This window comes from Hemibagrus wyckioides, linkage group LG22, assembly GCF_019097595.1.
Source record: "Hemibagrus wyckioides isolate EC202008001 linkage group LG22, SWU_Hwy_1.0, whole genome shotgun sequence".
Lineage (NCBI taxonomy): Eukaryota > Metazoa > Chordata > Actinopteri > Siluriformes > Bagridae > Hemibagrus > Hemibagrus wyckioides.
This window is the reverse complement of record NC_080731.1, coordinates 5338787-5365713: the sequence shown is the minus strand read 5'-3', so window position 1 is coordinate 5365713 and position 26927 is coordinate 5338787. Positions and strand designations below refer to the sequence as shown.

General features: G+C 41.9%; 1 protein-coding gene across 2 annotated transcripts; it reads left to right on the top strand.

Annotated features, from left to right (window-relative positions):
* On the top strand, window positions 1–24129 carry ypel1 (yippee-like 1). Of its 2 annotated transcripts, none has more exons than XM_058375504.1 (5): window positions 1–594; window positions 6560–6847; window positions 20181–20224; window positions 20946–21054; window positions 23494–24129. In XM_058375504.1, the coding sequence occupies exons 2-5, from the start codon at window positions 6731–6733 to the stop codon at window positions 23581–23583; spliced, it is 360 nt and encodes a 119-aa protein (XP_058231487.1). In that variant the 5' UTR covers window positions 1–594; window positions 6560–6730; the 3' UTR covers window positions 23584–24129. The 2 variants fall into 2 exon arrangements, with proteins under 2 accessions (XP_058231487.1, XP_058231486.1); XM_058375503.1 differs by lacking the exon at window positions 1–594 and adding an exon at window positions 2654–2855.
* The last annotated feature ends 2798 nt before the right edge of the window (window positions 24130–26927 follow it).

The window sequence follows — 26927 nt, the reverse complement described above, 5'->3', positions numbered from 1 at the left end:
TTGGTATCAAAACAAACGCTCAGGAATAAACCCGAGTCAGTGTGTGAAGGCGCGCGGACGAGGACGAGGACGAGGACGAGCATCGTAGTCAGGCGTGGGGAATTAGAGATTAATTATAATTAGCATTTTTCTTCTGTTTTAAATGATCCGATTAGGCATGTCCGGTTATAATTTCTACACCGTTTGATGTACTGGACATCCGCCGGAGAGCATAAATCAATCAATCAATAAATACATAAATAAAAATCCGGCTCCATATTTTTTGTTTTTGTTTTTTTTTTAGGTAGGAGATAAACAGTTTTAAGCAGGCTATGAACAAGTTATGCCTCCGTTTGATTGCAGTGTTTCATGGGAATCCAGGCTCAGTGCTCAGTGCATGCTTTTTGCGCAGACTGAAAAACACTTCTGAATGTAATGCAAGTTCATCTGGAGCGCGTTATTGACAAAACGTCGTGTTAAGAAACAAGGCTAGAAATATGAATAAACACTACTGAAAACAAAACAAAAAAAACAAAAACAAAACACAGATCCATCAGTGGGACATCAGTGCTGCTGAATGAGAGAAAAAACCCTCCACTTCCTGCAACAAAAAAGGTATCCTATATTTGCATGAAACATTAAATATTCACTTGTTTGTTTGTTGAAATAGTCTAAGGATCATAGGCTGGGATAAACAGATGCATGATCTCTTCTAATGTCTGCAAGTGCATGAGTGAAGGTCACACACCTAAATGTATCATCAGATATATAAACATTCCTGCTTACATAAGTATGATTTAACCTGAAGTTTGTAGTGCATTCGTATCTCTATCTATCTGTATCTGGTAGAATAATAGAGAAAGTGTGTTATGGAAGGGAGACGCAGAGTGAAAACAAATGACATCATACCTCAGAGCTTCCTTATATAGCCGATCATCATTTAACACTGGAGCAGCCTTGCTACTGTGTGAGTAATAAAAAAAAGGAGGCTGGTTATTATTCTTCGTTATTTCCTCGAATCATAAATGACATCCTAGAGAAATGATGATATCATGTAAAGCTCACAGCCTTTTCATTTCCAGCCCAGGGATGCTTTTAGTGTCCGTCTTTTATTTTTAGACTATGGTGCCTTCACTTATTATTTATTAGATGTAGCAGATGCTCTTTGACGCATAAGGATGATGGGGGCCATCATGCATGGATGAATGGATTTCTAAAACAGCCTTGCTGTTTATTCAGCATCGTGACTGCCCGTCATCAGCAGCAGCAGCAGGAGCCTGTAGCAATCCGAAGTGACAGTCAGAGTTTTGTTTAGTGTTAAAGATCAATGTTTGAATATTTATAAGATGGAGCAAGGTTGTCTTGGACACTACACACACAGTGCCCCGAAGCCTACAGGTACATTTTGTTCTTCAAGCTTCAAAACAATGCATCTAAAACCTCAGTGGAAGTGGAAGGCTGGAGGTGCTGTTATGTTTAAAATCTAATTCGCTCTTATAATAAAGGGACACAAGATGTACTGCTCACAGACAGGTGCTTGTTGCTTTTCTTGGAAAGTGTATGACTTGTTTACCCCTTGCTGACTTTTGTATTATTTATAACCTAGTAATTATGTGAGCATTCATAGTGTAATTGGAGATCAATAGAATATCTATCTATCTATCTATCTATCTATCTATCTATCTATCTATCTATCTATCTATCTATCTATCTATCTATCTATCTGTAAAGGTATTTTGCAGGAACATTGAGTTCCTCAAGATACAAACAATGTGACTGAACCCCTAGTGCAATGAATAGACTAATGAATATCTATCTACCTATCTATCTATCTATCTATCTATCTATCTATCTATCTATCTATCTATCTATCTATCTATCTATCAAGGTATTGTGCAGGAACATTGAGTTCCTCAAAATGCAAACCTAGAGTGCAATTAACAGACTCCTGAAAATCTATCTATCTATCTATCTATCTATCTATCTATCTATCTATCTATCTATCTGTAAAGGTATTTTGCAGGAACATTGAGTTCCTCAAGATACAAACAATGTGACTGAACCCCTAGTGCAATGAATAGACTAATGAATCTATCTATCTATCTATCTATCTATCTATCTATCTATCTATCTATCTATCTATCTATCTATCTATCTATCTATCTATCTATCTAGCAGCCATTTAAATACTTTTTTACTTTTACCTTTTCAAGCTTTCTCTCTCTATATATTTGAAGGTCACAAATAAAAAAAACAATGGGATCAGGGAGGTTGATTTCATGTAGAAGAATAAGGGAATATCTAAAAACAACCGTGTCTGCATTATTATACCTTGGCATCAGAATATCCTAATTTTTTTTTTTTCCAAAAAATAATTTTAAATAATTCCCCCCAGGATTGTATATAATGGGCATGTTTAAAGTCCTTATTTTTTTTCACAACGCACAGACATATAATACCTAGAAACTGGGCTATTTAGCAATCTATCAGCGTCGATCGGTGTCCATGTTATATTTATGTCAAATATAAAACGCCACCTTGCACCGTGTTTTTATTTACACATCCGGGTTCTTCGGCCCCGTCAGGCCCGCCTCCCTCTGCTTGTTACTGCACGCCGTACGCGTCAATCATCTTAAAGTTCCCGCCCCCTGCTGACGTCCTGGACACAAAGCAGCTAGTCTAATCACAAACACAAAGAGAGCAACAAAGCAGTGACATGAATACAGCAGCTGACACACAATACGGCTCAGGATTCAACCAAACTGAGACCAGACAATCACACAACAGCAACAAGCTTGTTGGGGAGAATAGACTAGAGTTACATCAACAGTTTAGTGTTTATGTCAGACACTGAGGAAGGAGATCCTGTCCAGGTGGTGAGTTAACAGTTTCTCTCTCTCTCTCTCTCTCTATATATATATATATATATATTAATTAGGGTATTGTTTTTGTTTAATAACAGCTGAGTGTGCGTGTTAATATTATTGCTTTATGGTGTAATGACAACCCCCTTCCTTGTTGCTTTGCTTTGAGAGAAGAGGAAGCTTGAGCTATGGGGGTATTAGAGGCACAAAACAAAAACAACCCAAACGTGGTAGTCGATTTATTTAGATAAGGGAGAGAGAAAACACACACACACACACACACACAGGGTTTCAGGCTGTCTGATCGACATGTCTGCAACATCCTGAGCTGAAATGTGTTTGCGCTGCTCTTCCTCCTGTTCATGATTAAAGTAGCCCTTTGTTTTGCATCCTCGTGTTTCACTGGCGCTTTTCCTTTGTTTCTCCTAAAGAAAAGAAAAAGATTTTCACCGACATCCAATTTTCTGACAATGTCACTCCCTGTGCACGCTGCCGTGCATTTCGTTGATATTTGCTTAAAACGCAGGTTGTCACGCATGTAACTATTATACGCACATGCACGAGAAGTGTAGACAAAAGCTTAAGGTTACGGACGAGGAAGTTCGCGCTGACAAAGTAACTGACATGAAGCTGACGCGAGCAAAAGAGGCAAGAATGTTGTTGTTGTTGTGCTTGATTGCTTTAGCAAGAATTGATATTCCTCTTTTTGTGCTTAATCCGACTGATTAGCTTTTATCCCCGTGCTCGCTTCCTTCGAGCGGGTGATTCACGAGTCGATTCTCGGCTCGTAGGCATTGCTAGTTCTGAGTCGACTCCGAGGCTTGACAGTCGATTCCGCACTGTAACAAGGAATCGATTCCTGGTTGCGCGCACACACACAGTATTCTCAGTAGCACAAACATGAGCAGGGTAGTATTTTACTCACATTTTTGAACCTGGCAACAAAATGTCAGCACACTTGCAACAAAACAGTAGAGCTCCGAGCTGACGTTGATGCTAATTAAGCTAATTTGGCTTTAGCTTTCAGAATTAACTCGGGTGGCTGATTGAGTCATCATAAAACATCACGTTTAGTTAGTAAACGTGTCAGGATTTGTTATTTTATTATTATTGTTATCATTAATATATGGATTAATTAACGCTCTACTGTATAATTTACATTACAAAGCACTCAGTCCCGTGTTAGTGCATGGAATAAATCGACTCTTCTTTTCGACTCCTTTGATTCATTGGAACACCTGAAAGCAGACTCGGAGTCGAATCTCTAAAAAAAGAGAGAAAAGTCTGGAGTCGAATCTTTAAGATTTGGAGGTTTAGCGCGCGCGCTCAGTGAACGTTCTTTGTTCTTCCAACGGACGGTAGTGACGTCTTTAATTCCCAACTTGACCTTTTAACGACATCCTTTTATTAAAAAAAACAAAACAGACTGACCCCGAATTACTGACCCAAACGGGACGGAATCACGGCGCTACCGCAAATCATATAACTATCTCTCTTATACTAATCTTTCAGATCAATTCACATTCCTGCTTCACGGCACTTGTTACCTTACTTCATGTCAGTTTTATTGTCTCTGGTTTCTAAATAAACAAATAAAAGCTTTCTCGTGGCACCCTCGCGCCCATATGAGCGCTCGCTCCAGGTCCTCGTGCTACGGCGGAGGCGCGCGCGCGCGCTCATATTTTTGATCCTCGCCTGCATGGCAGTAGCCAGACTTCCTGTTCTGTTGCGGAAGCTTCTTTGTTATTCTTTTGCATGGTGTTATTGGAGCCGTCCATTAGCGCAGAGCTGTAACATTTTCCTGTTATTTTTTTTTCATTGTCTGCGCCAGGATGAGAGCTATGAATGGATTTATTCAACCCACATCGTCTAATATTTTAGGAATTTGGCTTAGCAGGTCAGCCAGTTTATACCAACAATCAGAACACGAGCGTCCTGCCAGGGCAAACAAGTTAAGAGAAGCTGACGCACTGCTATAAATGGAAATGGGCAACAGGCTGGGAGAGCTGTATGCCAGCTCTTCTCAAAGGGAGAGTCGCTAATACATGCTTAAAAAGTCACCAGTGGTCATCAGTGAACCCTTTTGCTCTTCATGACTTCATGGAGGAGTTTTTATCAGAAACAAAACATGATGCATTGCAATTTATTTCTTATATATAAAAAAGAATAAGTCTTTTGGTTATGGCACCACATGCGGTTTTGTATTTACAAAAGTACAAGAAGATGAACATAGAAGTGCCTGGGTGGGATAAAGGATGCTGATCAGTGATTGGCTGTTGGGAACAGTGCTGATTAGTGATTAATTGTTTGAATCAGTGCTGATCAGTGATTGGCTGTTGGGAGCAGTGCTGGTCAGTGATTGGCTGTTGGGAACAGTGCTGATTAGTGATTAATTGTTTGAATCAGTGCTGATCAGTGATTGGCTGTTGGGAGCAGTGCTGGTCAGTGATTGGCTGTTGGGAACAGTGCTGATTAGTGATTAATTGTTTGAATCAGTGCTGATCAGTGATTGGCTCTTGGGAACAGTGCCGATCTGTGATTAGTTGTTGGGAGCACTGCTGATCAGTGATTGGTTGTTGGGAGCAGTGCTGATCAGTGATTAGTTGTTTGGGACAGTGCTGATCGGTATTTGGTTTTTGGGAACAGTGCTGATCAGTGATTAGTTGTTTGGGAGCAGTGCTGATCAGTGATTGGTTGTTGGGAGCAGTGCTGATCAGTGATTAGTTGTTTGGGAGCAGTGCTGATCAGTGATTGGTTGTTGGGAGCAGTGCTGATCAGTGATTAGTTGTTTGGGACAGTGCTGATCAGTAATTAGTTGTTTGGGAGCAGTGCTGATCAGTGATTAGTTGTTTGAATCAGTGCTGATCAGTGATTACTTTTTGGGAACAGTGCTGATCAGTGACTAATTTGTGAGAACATAAACTTGTGCAAACACGACCCGGTCAGGCTTTACACAGTCGCGGTGAATCAACTGTCTCTGATTTCTCAACACGTTTACCCATCAGACACAGAGAGCCAAATTGAGCGTGGGACAGTCTGCTCAAAAAGTCACTATATTTGTCTCTGGTCTCTTTTTTTACTTTGAGCTAAATTCATTAAAGTGGATTTAAAAGGTTGGCAACACTATACACCTGTGTGCCAACTGGAAGCACAGCACGTCTCATTAGGTGATGCATAACAAAGATGAAACATGATCGCTGTTTGCAGGGTTCCCATGTCTGATTCACATCAAGGTGTCTCATTCTAACTCATTCTAACTGACCTTTAATGTGTCCACCGTTGTCGCTTTGGATGCAGGTAGTGCTTGTGTGTTTATTACGAATGAAGCTGATGGTCCCTCAGCATTAACCAGAGGCTTGACTTGGCCTCCTCAGTGCTTTCGACTGGTTGCTGCCTCTGTAACATGCCTAAACAGGGATTTGTGTCAGAGGATAAAACATGTGGTATTTGCTGCAGGGCAAAACATACTCATTCAAACACACTTTGATTAAAAAAAAGATAAAGTAGAATTTTTTCCATTCATTTGAACAATGTAGTTTCACAGCTAACAATCCATAAAGGCATGAAAGTGTTATCATTTTATTTTAAACACTTAATATATTATATGTGCGCCTTGGGTAAAGATTAGCCTTTAACCCTGGAGTCCTTTTGAGTGATCAATAATGTTTTTTCCCCCTCTCTGTCTCCCTCTCTCCCTCTCTTGTTACTCTTCCAAGGTTGTTTTTTCTCCCGTGGTGTTTGTGTGGAGCGTGCCACACACCCACTCCACAACAACGACGGCTTTTGCTTGCATCTTCCAGTGTTTCTTCTGTCAGCAAGTTCAGCAGAGCTGCAACTCATCCAGCGCCAGCGCAGACGAGCCCAGCGAGGAGAACCACGACTGTGAGATGGTGAAGATGACCAAGTCGAAAACCTTCCAGGCCTACCTGCCCAACTGCCATCGCACCTACAGCTGCATCCACTGCCGAGCACACCTGGCCAACCACGATGAGCTCATCTCAAAGGTGAGCAAACGGGTTTAAGATAGACACGCACGTTCCCCAAGCGCATCTTAATACGCATGTACACGCACTTTATAGGATCACTAGAACATAACACTCGCCGGATTAACGACAGACATTTTAAGTGTTCGATGTCGAACCTCCAACCATAACAACGATTCAATGAAAACTAGTCAGCGAGGTCAGAATCAATTTACGTTATAAATGCAGTTTAATATTGTAAGTATTTTATAGCCATTTTGGATTTGCCTGCTGGTGGTCCAGCGGCAGGATCCTGCACTCTCATTGCCATGGCCCGGGTTCGATTCCCAATCAGGGCGCTAACCCAGCCACTGAAGGGTTAACTCTTAGTGCCGGTCCCAAACCCGGGTTAAATGGGAGGGTTCCGCCAGGAAGGGCATCCGGCATAAAACCTGTGCCAAATCAAAACATGCAGACCAAATGGGGAGCAGCCGAAAGAAGAACAACAACAACAACGTAGCCATAGATTTGCGTCTAATTAACTGTAAAGAGTACATAGTGCTCTACATGCTCACTAAAGCACCCTTTTTTGCACTCAACGTTTATTATATTAGCATGAGGATTAAAATATTGGCACCCCTTGCTTTATCTGGGTGTCCCAGTCGGATAAGAGTGCTCTTACAAAGACTCGTGTTGCAACACGCTGAAAGTCAACTTGCGAATTTCGAGCAGTTTCCGTGTTAATCGATTCGCTGGCTGCATAATAGTACCGTATTAATCAACTACATTGTGGGCAATGTTGAGTGTAATACAGTATTATGCCGCTATACCCTCTAGGCAATACACAGTGCTAATCCATCATACCGACTCCATACAATCTCTATAATAGGTTCTGAGGTTAATCCACCCCACTGGGTTTAGTTGTTTGTAATAAACACACATCAAAGCAACTGTTCTACATCCTGTGTTTTTTGCTGATTAGGACCTCGAGTTCATCAGCACTGGAAACACCTAAGCCGATAATGCCGCAGGCGGATATGATTGCGATCCCAGCATGCATCGTGCCAGGCGCTCCTCTAAGAGTAGCATGAATAGGATCCCTTTGATGGGCTTTGTTCGCTCAATTGTTTCTAAGTTGTCTCGTTTCTCGCTGTTCCTCACCTCGGCAGGTGATAGAAATTTGCCCTGTTTACAGTCAAAAAGATCACTTGTTCGTTCTACTACGCTGCAAATTTCTCGCACAAATAAAGAGTGAAAGCGCTCTCGAGTTTGCGAAGTGGTTTCCTGTTTCCGCAGTCGGGCTAAAGCACGTATTTTTGACCTTGAGAACTTGAGGAAACGGTTCCTCAGCCACTGTAAGTCGCAATTCTGAAACCTGCTGAACACGCAGTAAACATTTTCCTCCAGCTGTCGTGTTGTCAGAATGTCAGCGAACTTGTATATCCAGTCTGTTATTCAAGAATGGAATGAAGTTAAGTCACCAGCCGTCCTTTCGGTTAATTTGGTTCGAGCCACCTCGAGGTTGAGACTATTTTTAAACCCAGTCACGTGACCCGAGCTTCCCAAAGCACATTGCGGTCTGCTTGACCCAAACAATCTCAGCTCCACCCAAAACAAAAATCCTGCAAGCAAACCCACTTTACGTCTCTTATCACCTTATCACAAGAACAGTAAGCCCCTATAAAGCTAAACAAACCATATGCAAGAGGGGAAGGGATGCAAAAAAATCCACCCAGGGCAAGTTTAGTTCCACTATAAACATCATGCTCGATGCTAAATCAGCTGGTATTTAGCTCTAATAGACGCATGTTGACATTCTGGTTATGCAAAGCACACCCAGCTCCATTGAACTTAATAAGCTTCCTTTTTTCTACTTCACCAGAAAGGATCTTTTTATCAAGTGAAATAGCCTCGGTGTAAAGGATGGAGCTGCGAGTGTTGGAGGAGGAAGGAGGAATGAGACTGGCCTTTGGAGAGACTGTAGAGTTCATACTTGAATTTGATTCTTTGATTTGAAGCACTGTGAAAAGCCTTTTGGTTGAGAAGTGCTTGAATAGAAATGCATTTAGAAAGCAATGCATTATTTAAAAAGATGTTTTTTTTTATTTTTTTTATTCGATTTATGTGATTTATTTACACTTCTGCACTAGTTTGTTGACGGCATGCGTGGAAGTCCCTTTGTTTACGATTTATCCCTAACATTTATTTATTTATTTATTTATTTTTCATTCTTACCGCAATATGAACGACACCTGAATACTTTTATTTTCTGCTTTTTCTTTTGCCTAAAGCAACTTTCAGACCCAGTGCAAATCATGTCCGCTCACCAGAAGTGGCAGCTTTCTCAATACAGTTTTCTTTCCTGTCTGTGACGGTTTCTATGGAAACGGCGATAAGCTCCGCCCCCCCCCCTTACTCAATTAAAACTTGTTCCTCTTAATTTGCTTTTTAAGACGTAAACACTGTGTTTAGGATATGACGTCGGGCCTGAATTGAAGGAACAAGACGTTGTTCTTTGCAAACACTGGATTATCATGCGTCTAGAAATACAATTATCTGCTTTTTCACCTAAAGCAGCGGTCAGAACACATGCAAATAATGTCCGCTGAACAGAAAAAAAGGTCGTTTTCTGAGGAGGAAAGGATGTTAGTGGTTCAATTCACTTTGCGCTAACTTTCTAACCTTGACCTGTGAATTAAAGATCTCATGAGCCAACAGAAACAAAATTGGGATTGTGGTTTTATTATATTACGTAGGGCTCACTCCAACTCTCTGGATATGAAACACACGTGTGTTGTCAAACAATATGCACTGACCAGGCATAACATTATGCCCACCTGCCTGATATTGTGTTGGTCCCCCTTTTGCTGCCAAAACAGCCCTGACCCGTCCTGCACTGTGTATTCTGACACCTTTCTATCAGAACCAGCATTAACTTCTTCAGCAGTTTGATCAACAGTAGCTCGTCTGTTGGATCGGATCACACGGGTCAGCCTTCTCTCCCCACGTACATCAATGAGCCTTGGCCGCCCATGACCCTGTCGCCGGTTCACCAGTGTTCCTTCATTGGTCAAGCTTTGATAGATACTGACCACTGCAGACCGGGAACACCCCACAAGAGCTGCAGTTTTGGAGATGCTCTGATCCAGTGGTCTAGCCATCACAATTCGGCCCTTCGTCAAACTCACTCAAATCCTTACACTTGTCCATTTTTCCTGCTTCTAACACATCAACTCTGAGGACAAAATGTTCACTTGCTGCCTAATATATCCCACCCACTAACAGGTGCCATGATGAGGAGATCATCAGTCTTATTCACTTCACCTCTCAGTAGTCATAATGTTATGCCTGATCATTGTATACTTGTGTGCCTGTGATGAAATTTAGGGATCTTCTCTCAGTCGTCAGCTCTCGGACATCATCAGGCAGGAGCCTTCTAACCTCGCTGTCTCACACAAAGAGCATCTAGGGATGGAGCTGTCTCCTGGCTCACCGCTTTACTGGCAGAAGTAGCGACGAATGACGACAAATCACTTGTAATGCAGATGGAAATGTGGTCAGTTGTTTATAGATTTATTTAAGATCTGGGATCTTCTTGTAAGCAATGTTATCACCTCTTCTGTTTAAAAAAACTGATTTACAGCATCTGCATGAATCCATGTCCAGCACCTTCATTAGCTCATATTAGTGGGTGTTAAGTAAGAGATAAAACACAAAATAGTGTCCCAGAGTGAAACAAAAAGAACAGATCAGATGGAGGCAGAAATCAGCACGACGTCATTAAATCTTTAAAGCACACATCAGTGTTTGAGAATCGGAGATTTGGTATACATAATGACCGGTATGTAGGACGATCAGTTGAAGAAGTAAAAGTCATATCCAAGACTCTGAGGTCAGTCTATAAACCTGGACCAGGTCAGTCAAATGAAGGAGGTGGGTCTTGACCTCAGAGGAATCCTCAGTCAGCATTTGTGTCTAAACTAATGCAGTAACACTCGCAGCACTCGAGAAGCTTTACAAACTCATGCTCTATGTGGAAATGTAATTATAGCACAGGGTTCTCCTGTCTTCTCCTTCTCCTCCTCCTCCTCCTCCTCCTCCTCCCTCTCTCTCTCTCTCTCTCTCTCTCTCTCTCTCTCTCTAGTCCATTAGCTGATTATGTCACTACTTTAGGAAGATGATATTGTGAGCCCTGCACTTTATATCCAGTTTGTGTCAAAAAAACTCTGCATCAGCCTGTTCAGGTTAAAGAGCTTCCATGTATAGTTGAATGTTCTGTATTATATAGTCAAAATGTAAGCGGACACTGGGAGATTGAGTTAAACGGTGGGATGATTGGCTATTCAAATAAACGGCATACACAGACACAGTCATCTAAAAACATCTTAAACCTGATGGAATTTAAATCTCAAGACCGTCCGCTCGGATCCCGACCATCACAGCTGTCCCTGCCCAGGAACGCACACAAAATACATTACCTGATGTTCAGTAGAATCACAATCAGGAATTTTCTTGTGGAGTATTTTAAGTTTCTATTGGTAAGATTTTCATCAGTACTTCTAATATTGTAGAGCCTTCTTGTCAACCAAAAGAATATCTATGCATCTATGCATCTCCCTGTCTGTCTCTGTCTGTCTGTCTGTCTCTCTGACTATCTGTCTACCTGTCTATCGATCGATCTATCTATCCATTGGTCTGCTTATTGATCTGACTTTCTATCTATCTGTCTGTCTGTCTGTTCATTTGTCTGCATATCTAACTATCTATCGGTCTATTGGTCTGCCTATCGATCTGTCTGTCTCTGTCTATCTGCCTATCTGTCTATCTATTTATTGGTCTGTCTACTTATCTATCTCTCTGTCTGTCTATCTATCTGTCTGTCTATTTCTGACTATCTAACTGTCTGTCTGTCTCTGTCTATCTGTCTCTTGGTCTGCCTATTGGTCTGTCTGTCTCTGCATATCTGCCTATCTGTCTATCTATTTATTGGTCTGTCTACTTATCTTTCTTTCTGTCCATCTCTCTATCTATCTGTCTGTCTGTCTATTTCTGTCTATCTATCTGTCTATTTGTCTGTCTGTCTGTTCATTGGTCTGTATATCTAACTATCTATCTGTCTATTGGTCTGTCTGTCTATCTGCCTATCTGTCTATTGGTCTGTCTACTTATCTATCTCTCTGTCTGTCTATCTAACTGTCTGTCTATTTCTGTCTCTATCTATCTATCTATCTATCTATCTATCTATCTATCTATCTATCTATCTATCTATCTATCTATCTATCTATCTATCTATCTATCTATCTATCTATATCCGCAGACTATAAAATTGTATCATTTTAAATTTAAAGCAGCAGTCTGTAATATTTAGAGCCCTCTACCGTCTGCTCCGAGGTGCACTACAGTTTCTATGGAAGCAAGCTCCTCCCTTCAAGCTTCCCTTCTTACTCGCTCAATTCGAAACTGGTGCCTCTTCGGTTGCTTTTTAAGAAATAAACACAAAGTAGCTCTGTTTAGTCTACGGAGTGGGACTAGACTCTTTTTTTTTGGTCATGTTGTCTTTGGAAATACGGCCTTATGATACATCCAGAAACACTGCAGCTTTAACCACATATTCCTTGGCATCCACTACATCGATGCCGACGCGAAGCATCAACTTTTTTGGACCGTCAGGCGGCTGCCAAGAATCAGAGCAGCATTCAAAAGAGGATTAGCTATCCTTAGTGTAGCCAAAGAAAATCTGGGATCTCATGCTGGATTTCTGTAGATGCATTAAACGAGGTTGTCTACTGGAATGTGTGCTCCATTGTGAAAAGGCTGCTCTCGGGCATCATCAGGCAGGAGCCTTCTAACCTCGCTGTCTCACACAAAAAGCATCTAGGGATGGAGCTGTCTCCTGGCGCACCGCTTTACAGGCAGAAGTAGTGACGAATGACGACAAATCACTTGTAATACAGGTGGAAATGTGGTCAGTTGTTTATAGATTTGTTTAATCTTGATGCTCGATGAGGGAAGCATGTCGTCCTTGGGTAGTTTCATTTGATCAATCAGTTCCAAGTATGATTTTTTTGGTTGTGAACTCCTTGTGTTAATTACATGATATTTGCATTAGCAAGCTTTTTGGTGCATGGTTTTAAAAGACATTTTCAGCCCTCTGCTTTTTTGGCTGGCTTTTTGTTATATTTCGATCATGTCAAGCTAGCTATCTTTCTCCATGCCATGTTTACGCAGTGCAATTATTGTGTGCCATGCATTACGTCACACAGGTGAAATGTTAGATAACAGGGGTAACCTGTCTTATCTAGAAAAGAGCATTCCAATCAAGCTGGAGCCACACCTTTTTTAATCAGCTGATCTTCCAGCTTTTAATAGACTCAGGTGTGGCTTCTGCTTGGATGGAATGGAAACCTGCTCCCACACCGAACCCTTTCCAGGTTTATATAACCAGGTTTAACGCAAGCCCCGCCCACTTTTCATCCTGAGATCAGGAGATGAAATTACACCATGTTCCCTAAGTGGCTTGCGAGGTTATGTAAATGAGTTGACACCGATGCAAAAGCCCGAGCCTCTCCCTTCCAAGGTTGAAGTTTGACCTTTTATTATGCAGTTACTTGTTTAGAGCTACCTGAGTAAATCCTGTTATTGGAAAGCCGCGCTCTCTTCTTTCTGCTCCATTGCTCTTAACAGATTATCCACCTCTATTTATGTGATGGAGGCTTGTACGTCTAAACTGCACCTGCAATCAGACTCTGATTGAAAAGCCCCGGGACAAACCCATCATTGACTGCAGGTCCTCCGAGGACCAGGTGCCCGTGATGGGAACAGTAAATGACCCACTTGTGCCGATTCTGACAACGCAAATGGATCTCGGGTTACTTCAGCGCCAGGAGCCAAGGGAGAGACTGACTGGTTTGAGTTTTCTGTTCCCAGAGACATGCTGGGGCTGGGGAAAGAATGAGCTGATTGTGCAGCAAGGAGCCAACCTCAACCAGGCAAAGACTCCATCATCATCATCGTCATCATCATCATCATGATGGTGATTTTGTTAGATGTCCTGAAATCTCAGATAGAATTTCAGCTTTTTGATCATCAGCTCAGGGGGGAAAAGTAAAACAACCTACTTAAAAATCCAGGGCTTGTTTGACTTTAGGAAAATATCCTGACTTGTGTTTCTGTTTAAAAGCTTTTGAACCGCTCGTAGCACACATTACTTTCTAAATACATCACAGAGGTGGCATACTTACTCCAAATTACAATCATTTCAGACTGGAAGTCCTGCCGTGAATCGGCTCTCTGCATTTGTGGCTAGCTAATGATTACCTTTTAACCACACTCCAGTTAACGCTAACAGCATTACACCAAAGAAAAGAGGTTATCCTTTCACTAATCCCTCCAAAGGAGGAATTTGTCTTTAGGTGAACCACCTTGAGCCCTGAACACCTCTGGCACGTACCACACACACACACACACACACACACACACACACCTGGACCAGAAAGTGAGATCATCTTTCTCATAGCACATGAGCTAATACAGAAATCATGAAGGGGGGGAAAGATAGTCATGCTCTTGTTTGTTTTTTTTTTTTTAATGGAGCGCTCCTGCTGTTCTAGCAACAGTTGGCACTCTTGTTAGAAACCTGGCAGCCGAAAAATGCCCTCAGATCATGTCTTCCAGTGCCAGCATGCTAGGGACATGGAAAAAATATCATATTGCAGTACTTGAGGACATTTTTTACCATATGTGGTATGCAGCAAGATCTTTTTATTTTTAATAGACAAAAATCTGGAGCCATATCTATAATAATCGTCCTTATCACAACAACATCGAGTATGAAAATCTGAAAAGCCTTTACATATGAAATATGAGAGGTTTTTTAATAAATGTGCGCATTCTTATGCTACCAGCATGTTCAAAGATAGATAGATAGATAGATAGATAGATAGATAGATAGATAGATAGATAGATAGATAGATAGATAGATAGATAGATACTTTATTCATCCCAATGGGAATTTTACAACATAGGGCCTTGAATGGCAGACGTTCTGCATTAACAGATAGTTATCGTCTATATTGTGACGTTTCTTGTAAGGATGTTTACGTAACATTTACAGAAGGAGTCTCCAGCGTCGGCTCTTTGTAACGGTCAGAGCTAAAGCCGTAACTTTGCCCGACATCTTCACGACCGAGGAGTTTATGCTTTGCGGTCTCTCAGTCACATGATAAACATGCTTATGATAAGACGAACCAATGTGTAAGGAATTAAACCGTCGGCTTCACATTCAACCTGAAGTTGATTATTTTCCGGTATCAGCATGTCCTGTAGGTTTCTTACATCATTGAGTTATTTTTGTTAATTAAAGAACATCACATTGTAGTTGTTGAGAGGGCACTGGTGGCTCAGACCATGTGGAAGGCCCGGGTTCGATTCCCAGCCAGTGTCCATACCCCAGCCATTGGATGCAGTGCCCGTCCCAAGCCCGGATAAAAATGGGAGGGTTGGGTCAGGAAGGGCGTCCGGCGTAAAACCTGTGCCAAGTTGTTGTGCAGCCCACTGTGGTGACCCCTCACACACGTAGAGGGCAGCCAAAAGATCAACAACCTTGATCAATTTTGTTGAGTGCTTCCAAAACAAATTAGTTCCTGTAATCACTTGCGCTAGAGCAGCCGCAAACAGTAGTTCTCTCTCTCTTTCTCTCTCTCTCTTGCTTAAACTTAACAAGCCCTACTTACTACGTCGTCGCCTTCTTCATATTACGTATGTAAATGTATCTATGTATTCTAAAGACATCTAATTAAAAAACATATTCATCTATTAAAAAGCAATTCTTTTAATAAGAAAGTGGGGACAAATCGCAAAAAACTCATTTAAAATGTCCATCGACTTTACAATAAACGCCGACGTGATGCTTATAAAAGCGTATTGCGACGTCCAGCTAATATCACATCCCTCCAGCCATGCGGCACGCACGCGTAAATGCAGCTGTAAAGTCTACAAACACAACAATGCCGGCTTCACAGCTTGAAGCAGTCCTAGGGTTAGGGTTATTCTGCAATAAAAACCTCTGTACACTTCCTTGTAGATTAGATCCTTAGATTTTTAAGGGTAGAACGTGAATAGCAATGGAGTGCAATGCCTTCGGCTGAAGATCGATCACATGGATTTTATGTAACCCTTCTTGTTGATTTGCACAAGACTTGTTTTTATTACATAATTCACCTAGAAGTTCTGCTTCCCGTCATATTACAGTGAAATATTCTGTGCTTCTGAAGAAGTTGACAATCAAACCTTTCTGTAGAACTTATGCACCCACACTGAAACGGTGTATGTGAGAGATGTGCTCGGGGTGAAGGAGTGGCCAGGCTTCATTAACGCGCGCTAAGCCTGCAGGACTCCCTCCAGGTCATCCGCAGCGGAAAAAGTAAAGCCGATTCGCAGCCTGCGTCTCACCACAGACGTCAACTGCCTCGCTAAGGCGAGACCCCTAGAGCTGCAGCAGTGAGGCAGAGGCACACATGCAACCTACAAAACAATGAGCCCTCACAGTAATGTGCACTGAAATACATGCAGTCTTTACTTTTGCTTCGCTTTTTAATCAAGCCTGGAGATGAGGCAATTCAGTACGCTCTACACACACCTGAGGCATTTTTTTGCTGGTTTTTTCACTCTTCTTCATTCTTTTCTTTATCAGAATGATCTCTGTTCAGTATAATCAGTTGTAAACCATTTCACTTTTCTTTCTCTAGAGAGAAGCTAGGGCTTAAAGTAGCAGCACCTAAATAAATAGGGCGAGTTTGTTCTAGTCCGTATTAAATGTAATGCTATTAAAGTATTAGGGTGCCCCCCCCCCCATCATCCTGCTCTAGAAGAGGCATTAGTGAGTGTGCAGGGAAAATACTTGCATTGCCAAATAATATGCTTTGCTTTTAAAGGGGCGGTTTGTTCTTTTTTTCGAGCCCTCTGCTGCCTGTGTGGTGTATTACATAAATAATGGCAGGATTTTCTGTGCCTCCTGTTTGTCTTGGGAAAAGTTTTTCGGTGCCGGAAGAGAAAAAAATCGAAGGGCCAAATTGGAATAGTTTTTCACTTTTACAGGCGCACCTCCGTATAAGACGCCTCTGTTACTGCATTAGTGTTTATAAGGCAATGAGATGCAGGAAATATTTTCTGTATAAAGGAAATCGCTCCTGCTGAGCAGTTTTAGAGCGGAAATTTGTTCACCCAGCAGGGAGGTGAGAGAGCAGGAACGCTAACTGTTCAGAGTTTCGACCACATTTCCCCACTAACACAATTCCCAAACTCTGGTCAGCTCTGCAACTGGTTCTTATGAGACTGAATATCACTGGGCAGTTAAACACACTCTGTCTATCTGCCCTCTTCTACATATAGCAGCTCACAGACTGTGAGACTTAGTGTCACTGTGAGGACAGAGTGAGAGAAAGAGAGACAGGCAGACAGAGACAAATTGACAGACTGAAAGAGAGAGAGACAGACAGATAGAGAGACAGACAGACATACAGAGAGAGAGGCAGGCAGAGAGAGAGAGAGAGACAGATTGACAGACAGAAAGTGAGACAGACAGGCAGACAGAGAGAGAGAGAAAGACAGTATTGTTAGTGTGTATATGGTGTCTTGTAGCTGTTGAGCAGTGGACATGTGACAGTGTTTGTCTTTGCAGCAGGGACACCAGCGATGATGTATAACTGTTGATACACGGAAACTCTTCCTGATTTGTGTCCTATTGCGCAGAGAGAGAGACTAAAGCAGCCTAATGCTTTTTAAACCAAAGAGTTAGAGAGAGCAGTGAGGATGTGAGTGTCTTGGAGAGTGATGAAGCTTAATACAGACAGAGAGTGAGAGCGATGCCCAGTGGAAAACCGAGGCCAGCGTGCTCGCCAGGTCAGTGTAGGACTCGCTGATTTATGATTGTTTTAATGATGAGGTTTAGAACAACGTGTCTGTAGACTCACCCTCTCCTCCCAGAGCATTGTGGGAAGCATAATCTACAGAACAGTTTAACAAGTCGCACACGAACACGCAGCACAGACCGGCATAATTGTAGACTATTATAACGTGAAGTTCTAGACAAATGGGCTGTTTCATGGTCACACACACACAGTATGAATTGATGAAATGCACATGTTGGCTTAAGTCCAGAGCTTGGCAGTCACAGTTTAGTTTGTCTTACCACGAGAAAGGAAAAAAAAACACTACTCCTTCTCTCTCTCTTGCTCTCTCTCTCTCTCTCACACACACACACTTTTTTTTAACATAAACACAGCGATATATACAGTGAACACAAACTTTCAAGCAAAGGTAGTGTTTTTGTTTTACGCACACACACACCAAAAGGAGAACTCCACTTATTAACAATAGTATGTAGATAACTGAGGTGACCAAGATTAAGACTATTTTATACTAATATCAACACACACACACACACAAAGGAGAACACCACAAAAATAATTATTATTAATAGTATGTAGATAACTGAGGTGAGAGCTTGACCAAGATTAAGACTATTTTCCACTAACAAACACTCTCTCTCTCTCACACACACACACACACACACACACACACACACACACACACTGTTCTGCCTCCTTGCCACTCATCGTCTTTAATGTTGAACCCAAATTGTGCGTGTACAGTATATGCGTGGGTATTTGTGTGTGTGTGTGTGTGTGTGTGTGTGTGCATGTTCACCCTGAGGCTGTCAAAACAAACTTCAGTGTTCAAACGCTGTTTAAATTTTTATACCTACATACAAAAATATCCACACAATTTCATGTCCAACCTTTTGTACGTTAAACTAATGAAAGTGTGTTTCCTAAAGTTTTTATATATATTATGTAGAAAAATACTAATTAAATATTTATACAGCGGCTCAGTTTTCAACAGACTGTTGGCGGAGTCACACAGAAGAGCCGCGGCTAAATGTCAAATAAAAACCGTAGTGGTCTAGAGTGTGTTACAGGACATCCGTGGTTAATATACAGGTGTGTGTGTGTGTGTTCTGGTATGAGGATATGAAACCAGGAGCTTCTGATCAAGTCTAGTAAAAGATTAGACATTAATGTGCGTTAATAAACATAATTCAGTATGAATTATTCTGCCAAACGCTGTCTTATCCACTCTCCGCCCACCTGTACACCTCCACAGATATAACATCAGATAATCAGGCATAACATTATGACCACCTGCCTAATATTGTGTTGGTCCCCCTTTTGCTGCCAAAAACAGCCCCGATCCATCATGCACTGTGTATTCTGACACCTTTCTATCAGAACCAGCATTAACTTCTTCAGCAGTTTGATCAACAGTAGCTCGTCTGTTGGATCGGATCACACGGGCCAGCCTTTGCTCCCCACGTACATCAATGAGCCTTGGCCGCCCATGACCCTGTCGCCGGTTCACCACTGTTCCTTCCTTGGACCACTTTTGATAGATACTGACCACTGCAGACCGGGAACACCCCACAAGAGCTGCAGTTTTGGAGATGCTCTGATCCAGTGGTCTAGCCATCACAATCTGGCCCTTGGTCAAACTCGCTCAAATCCTTACGTCCATTTTTCCTGCTTCTAACACATCAACTTTGAGGACAAAATGTTCACTTGCTGTCTAATATATCCCACCCACTAACAGGTGCCATGATGAGATCATCAGTCTTATTCACTTCACCTGTCAGTAGTCATAATATTATGCCTGATCGGTGTATAAGAGCTCACAGCTCACTTAATGTTCACATTGAACTTCAGCTGTTCAGTTTGGTGAGTCCGTGCTCGCTTTAGAGTCAGATTCCAGATCTTGGCTGACGGCACTGGAACCTCGTGTGCTCCTCTGCTGTTGCAGCTCAGGGTTTGGCATGTTATTCGAGATGCTTTTCTGCTCAGCACGGTTGCAAAGAGTTGAGTTACCGTGGCCTTCCTGACCGTTCAACCTCGTCTGGCCGTTCTCCTCCGACTGCTCTTGAACTGCAGCTCACTGGAGCTTTTTTTAGTTTGTTTTTCACACCGTTCTGTGAAATGGAAATGTTTTGTATGAAAATCAGATTCTGATCTGCAGATTGCGAAAGAGTCAAAGCGTGTCATCCGTGTCACAGTCGAAGTCACTGTGCTGACATTTCTGTCCTATTCTTATGTTTGACGTGAACATGAAGCTGAAGCGCTCTTTATTATTATTGTTATTATTGTTATTATTATTATTGTTATTATTGTTATTATTATTATTATTTGTGATTTAGTAAACTGATAAAACTTATTAAACCTGTAATTCATATTTAAATGCAATCTAACATGAAATCTAAATCAAATGCAAATTTAGAAATAACAGAATCTCTCAATCTCTCTCTCTCTCTCTGTCTCTCTCTCTGCAGTCATTCCAAGGCAGCCAAGGACGAGCCTACCTCTTCAACTCAGTGTGAGTATTTTAACCCACTTCCTCTACATCAACATTTACACCTGCCCCTGAAAACCTGTCCTTGATCTACTCAGCATGTCTAGACAACATTCTCCAGCTGCGTGACGATAAAAATTCAGTAGCAGACTGAAAAAGGTGTTGGGTTCAATCTTCCAAGGCTGATAGGTTTGCATGTCAACATGCTCCACGCTGAGCCCATAGCTCTGGGCCAACAAAGCAGGAGGGTCTGAGCATGATATCCGAGAGAGGGGAATATATTATGAAATTTGCTTAGGCATTCACAGAAAGCTGATTCCATTGTGTGTGTGTGTGTGTGTGTGTGTGGGGTTGCTAAGCCCCAAACCTCTGCAAAATTCTAATTTAGAAACAGTATTTATGGCAATGCAGCTGCTGGTAACTGGTGCCTTGCTTTTCCACACAGGAGAGTTTCGAGGATTGCTAACTCCGTTACTGCTTTACATTATTCAAGTATTTCTCTCCTAATGTAAGCCAGAACGAAGGAAGCGCATATATATATATATAAACGTTTGGGAGCCACTTCCCACTCTGCACTCTTGCTAACTGCTAACTCTCGTAAACAACGTGACCCGGAATCTTCCGAATCACATCTGTTCCTGGTTTAACGTGGCTTTGGCTAAAGGATCAGTGCAACACGCTGAACATCGGGCTATTGACAGATGAATTAATCCTCTCTCTCTTCCCCCCCCCCCCTCTCTCTCAGGGTGAACGTGGGCTGCGGTCCAGCAGAGGAGAGGGTTCTCCTGACAGGTTTACACGCCGTGGCAGATATCTACTGTGAAAATTGCAAAACCACTCTGGGCTGGAAATACGTACGTTTCTATTTTTGTTTTTCCTCTTTCTGGCAGCCAGAATTCCCAGAATCCTTTTTTCCTGGTATTAAAAGAAAAAACATCTTGAACCTGGTTCAGGGGGAAAAAAAAATTTCTTTCAGCTGGGTCAAAACATCGACAAAGATTTTAGTCTAGTGCAAAGTGCTAATGATCTTCATTAAGAAATTCACGCTTCGTATCGAACAGATTATTTGTATAAATATCCGAAGCTCAAACTGGATCCACTTCTTTAATAAGATGATCTATTTTATATATAAATATGTATGTAAATAAATCCTCACCATGATATGAACACAGCCATCTTGGAAACTTCCCCTCAAGCACAGTCTGATATTTTTTTTAACTCTTTTTACAAGTACATGAATGACTTATTATTCGACAGCCTCATTAGCTGTGTGTTAAAAACCGAAGAAGAAGAAGAACATTTCAGATCAGACATGTCCTGGCACTTCGGGGGGTGTGTGTGTGTGGGGGGGATTATGTCATTTAGATATATTTTTTCCCTCTGAAAGACTCCTCAGTCAGCATCGTCTCGCTGTGTGCTCGTCTTGAGCGTGCCGAGGTGCGAGTAGGTTCATCCGATCCCTGCGTGTGTCTGTTCATTTATTTATATCCCTGATATCTTGTTTCGGAGTTGGACCATGTAGTAAAGGCTGATGGATTAGTAAGACAGGCAGTTTCCAAATCCTCCCACTGCATGATAATGGAGTACAGGCAAAAGACACCATCGAGTACACCATCTGTAACTGGATTGTGTAGTTTGGGTTCGATTTATTTTCTAAGCAAAACCGCAATCTGACGGAGACTAGCACGGCGTCGAGGTCCGAGCGAAGGCCCGGAAGACGGCACCGCTTCACTGAAACCAGCTTATTTAAACACCGACGAGGGAACGTGTGAGTCTGGCGTCCTGGAGGGAACTTAGCAGATCATGTGAGCCTTTTTAGAAATAGAATGCCAGCCATCTGCATCGGTGTGGCGTTAGGATATAAATCAGTATCCGGTGCCACCGGTTGAGCTTCGGGTTGGATCAGGAGTGCTGTCCGAGGAGGAGGGGTAATCATACGCTAAGCATTTCCGCAGCCAATCCGTAACCAGATACGAACGCCTTAGCCGCGATCCTGACTCGGGATTTTACTTTACACTACGGCAGGATGTCGTATTCGTCATGGTTCAGAAACACCAGAGAGTTCTCTCGTGTTTATCGTTCTCTTCCAGAGAATTTCACTCCTAGCCGATGAACAAAGCAAACAGAAGATAATCAGCTCTCATCAGTTTTAGTATCTGACTCGAACACCGTGTCCTGAAGTGTTTCGTACGCCGTCCTTTTCTTTCTTTTTTTTTTTTTGTCATTTATTTTTACGGTTCGATTTAATGTCGTGGAACAACTGCGAAATAAGATGTTCCTGTTATCACTCATCCCTCATCTATTCGGTTAATGAGAAAGAAACGCAGGTTATTAAGACATTTCTGGAGACTCCGGAGTCATCGCTGTTGCAAAGCACTGACACTGGAGACTCCTTACTCCTTTCATTGTTGCTATAGAAACGGTAGAGTTTAGGTCTGAGATGCTGGAAAAAAATTAGATTCGAGAATCTGACCAATCAGATGCGAGCTTGTGGGAAAACAAACAGTCAAATAAGTTGCGATGAAATTTGACGATTCACACGACGGATAACGACCTCTGCTTTTTGGCTTTCATGATTCGATGAACTTTATTAATCCCAGGGGGAAATTCCTTTGCCATGTTACAGTTGCTCTAATAAAAATCTTAGAGAGAAAGAAAAAAATATATACTCCTTTATAAACTGTAAAATAGGATAAATAAATGCAAATAATAGTGTTGAACTGTAATATTGCACAGCAGGATTGTAAATTGGTGATTTTTAACAGGTGATAATGGGAAAGTCATGATGTTCATGATAGATAATGGTGACACTGTAATGTACATGAAAGGCCCATAATTACGATAGCACCCATTATTGATTATTGCACATGAAAATGTCCCAACACTTGCCACAGAGATGAAAGATTTCCTAAAGTTTCGTAGTTTGTCCCAGTTTATCTTCCAAGATTTTATTTTATACAACATGATGTCATGGCGTAAATAAAGCCGAGCTGAAACCATGACTTGGTTACAACAAATAAAACCTTCTTGTATGGAGCTTGTTCTGTTGATGTAGTGTTTTGTGCTTGTGATCCAGTTGAGGTTTGTTTTGTGCTCCTGTTTTAATGGATTGTTAATGGAAATGCGGATGTCACACCTACTAATGTAGCATTTAACTCAAAGGACTGCTGCACGGTGCCAATATTGAGCTCCAAGCTAAGATTAAAAAATAAAAAGGATGGTTAATATATCATTATGAATTAGCTTATTAAATTTTGCTATTCTCTCTCTCTCTCTCTCTCTCTCTCTCTCAGGAGCATGCTTTCGAGAGCAGTCAGAAATACAAAGAGGGAAAGTTCATCATCGAGCTGGCGCACATGATCAAGGACAACGGCTGGGAGTGACCCACTCGTCCGTTCCCTTTCTGCTCAGTGACCTTTCGGGCCGCTCTGTAGCGGACTTCAGAGTGACAACACACACACACACACATACACGCACACACCAACTCCAAACACACACTCTACCATCCTACCACCACCATGTTTCACCCCCGACACACTCGGACGCCCTCACCAGTGTTCTGAAACTCAACAGGAGTGACGCGATGGAGGGATGGGGAGCAGGAGAAGGCGACGAGATCTCACTCCTCCATCCGCACTCGACTCTGCTCCGTGATGTAGACGCCCCACGACTCGAGGATTTGCTCCGCCTCTCTAACTGGTTTTCGTGTTGCTGCCGGTCGTGAGCAGTTAACAGTATCTGGAAGACTTTTACTCTTTCTTCCTTTCATTTTCACCCTGTTTGCCGAAGCGAATGACAAGCTCTCTCTCTCTCTCTGTGTGTGTGTGTTTCATGTAGGAATCCTTTCTGATGGACTGATGTTGCTGGTTAGCATTACTCCCAGAGACAGATTTTCACTGAGCATGCTCTTTTCTGTGTTTTGGGGTGGGGTGGGGTGTGGGTGGGAGGGAGGGAGGGGTTTTATGGGACGGGAGGGGCGGGATCTGAAATGTGTTTTAAATGAGATTTCTTAGAAAGGGGGTGTGGCTTATGTAGCAGTATCGCAGACCCTATCGGACCAGGGTGGGTTTGAGGGGGCGGGGTTTGAGCTTTGCAGTGACCTTTTATATTTATGATCCATCCTTATACTTTATCTCTCGTATGTGAGATCCAACTCCCTTTGATTTTCCTGATATCTTCAACCCCACCACCCCGTCCTATTTTTTCTCTCTCTCTCTCTTCCTCAGATGACTTCACTGTGCAATTATTTGTGCGCCCTTCCGGTACAGTTCGTCCCCCTGTCTTTAGCTGTAATTGGTGCTTTAGGCATGATCATCATCATCAAAAAAAAAAAAAAAAAAGAAGTGTTGCTTTTAGTGTTGAGGTGGCATTTGTGGCAGGCTCCATGTTTGCATCAGTACTATAAGTGAATTGTATTTTTTATTTTATTTTAAAAAATGCTGTCTGAAGCGCACTGGACAGCAGGGGAAAACTGAACCTAGTGTCTGTGATCCACAGCACCACTTCCTCTCCTCTCCTCACCTCTCCATCATCATACATCAGAACCATCGCCTAGTTTTTCCTGCTCACGCGATCGCTCACGCATACGTCGTGCATGCGTCGGCGAGCGTGTGCGCTCGTGTGTTTTACTTGAACGCAGATGTTTCGTTTGCACTTTGCAGAGGCCTTGTTCATGGGTTTGGAGGCAAACTTAAAGATCTTTTTCAGTCCAGTCCAGGTTTTCATGGATGATTATAGCCTTGGATGAATTTCAGGGTCAGGTGATTGCTGGCATGATCATCTTCCCTCTTTTTGTTGTTTCTTCTAGACATTCTGCTGCTTACATTTTTTGCTTCTGTTTCCCAAGTTGGCGAATTGAACCAGAACTACCCGCAAAAACACTAGGAATTTGGCCGATTTGATCGAGAACATGGATAAGAAGCAGAAATCATAATGATAATTAAGAAAATGAAAACGACGTGTTGCAAAACAAAAATATGCTGCTATTAAACAAATGCAATCCGGAGCTTTCACTTTATACCTCCTGCACTTTAGCTGTGTGTGTGTGTGTGTGTGTGTGTGTGAGAGAGAGAGAGTGTGTGTGTGTGTATCTTGTGTATCCTCCTCCACATCTTTGCCTCTAAGCTGCATGAACCTTGTGCCTCTCCAAAAGGACAAAATAAAAAAAAAAAAAGTAGTAATTCCTCCCTTTCCTGTTGTGCAGTGCATGACTCCATGATGACTGATTTCCCTCCTGGCTCTACATGGGTCAAAGAAAATAAACCTCTCAAAATTTTTTTCTTTATCCACTTAAATAGCTCTACTCAGAAACCTCATACGAGGCAATATTTTTTTCGTAGTGGTAGCGGATGAAGTTAGCACTTGTATTAACGAAGTGGGGATTGGCGAGTGGGCGGGCAGACAGGGGGGCGGGCTCTTCGTCGTGACGGGAAGGGGCGGGCTTTCTTCCAGTAGCAAGGCGTTCGATCGTTTAGCGTAGATTTCTATCGAATATAAATCGATGGATTATCGATGAGTGAGTTGTTTTGTTTGTTCGTTTGGAGTCGAATCAGTGGCAAACCCCTCCGTTTCTCACCTTTATCGCCAACAAGGTCAGTCAGGTCACATGACCTTTTTTGTTTTAATCAGCCGAAGTCAATGCAAAACGGGAAATAGTCGAAGAGATCCTACTTGAAACCAGAGTTACAGACAAGATATTGTCCCTGTCTCAGATTTTGTACATAAAGTAACATATTTAAGGTTTTATATATTATATTATATTAATTATATTATATTATATTATATATATATAAATATATATATATACACATACTTCATATTTCTACTGGGTTAAGTTCCTCTACTTCCCTGACTTGAAGCACTTTTGTTCACTGTACCTCTAGCTTTCTGTATGTTTGTGAGACAGAATGTGAGTGTTTTTGTTTTGTTATCCCTCTCTCCTTTCATTCAGAAGTAAATTTTATTCATCCATCTCTCCCACAATCCCGGCTTCTGTACTTCGTTTTTTTTTTTGTTTGTTTGTTTGCCGTCTCGATGAGAAATGAGGCTATTTATTTGGAAGCTTTGGAAGACTTTGCTGTTCTCTCGATAAAGAGTTGGTCTGCTGGTCCCGGTTTAGCGTCACGCTCAGCGGTGAGCTGGATTCACCCGCAAGAAACGTTCACAATAAACAGAGACCCGGTGTTCTTAACAAGAAAACACAAACCCGACCTTTTAAGTTTCAGAACTCGGACAAGCCGAAGACGAGCGAGACCAGTGTCACTACTGTCAGTACGCAGCCGTGAACTGCTGAAAACTCCAACCAAAACAAACCCAAACTATTTCAATTTTATTCATATTTCTATTTTTTTTTTTTTTTTGCCTGAATCAGCAGCTTAGTATTCTTCTTATTTTCTCCTTTTTTTTTTTTTTGTTATCGGTTGTTGAGACAGATTTTTTTTTTTTTTTTTTTTTTTTTTATCTCCCCATCGCTTTGCCTTCTGTTAGTGACACTGGTTTCAGAACCTCTAGTTTTAAAGCATCGCAGTTATGCGGAGGAAAACAGCTGGAAGTTTGGAAGAGTTGCTTTTGTTGTTTTTGTTTTCTTTTTCTTAGGACTGTTATACTATAAGGTCTGAAGCATGTTGTATTTATAAAGGCTATATTAAGTCGTGCCTGTTTTTATTTTTCTTTCTCCAGTTTTTTTTTTCTTTTTACTTGATTTCATTGCTTTGCATTCTGTCCTAGT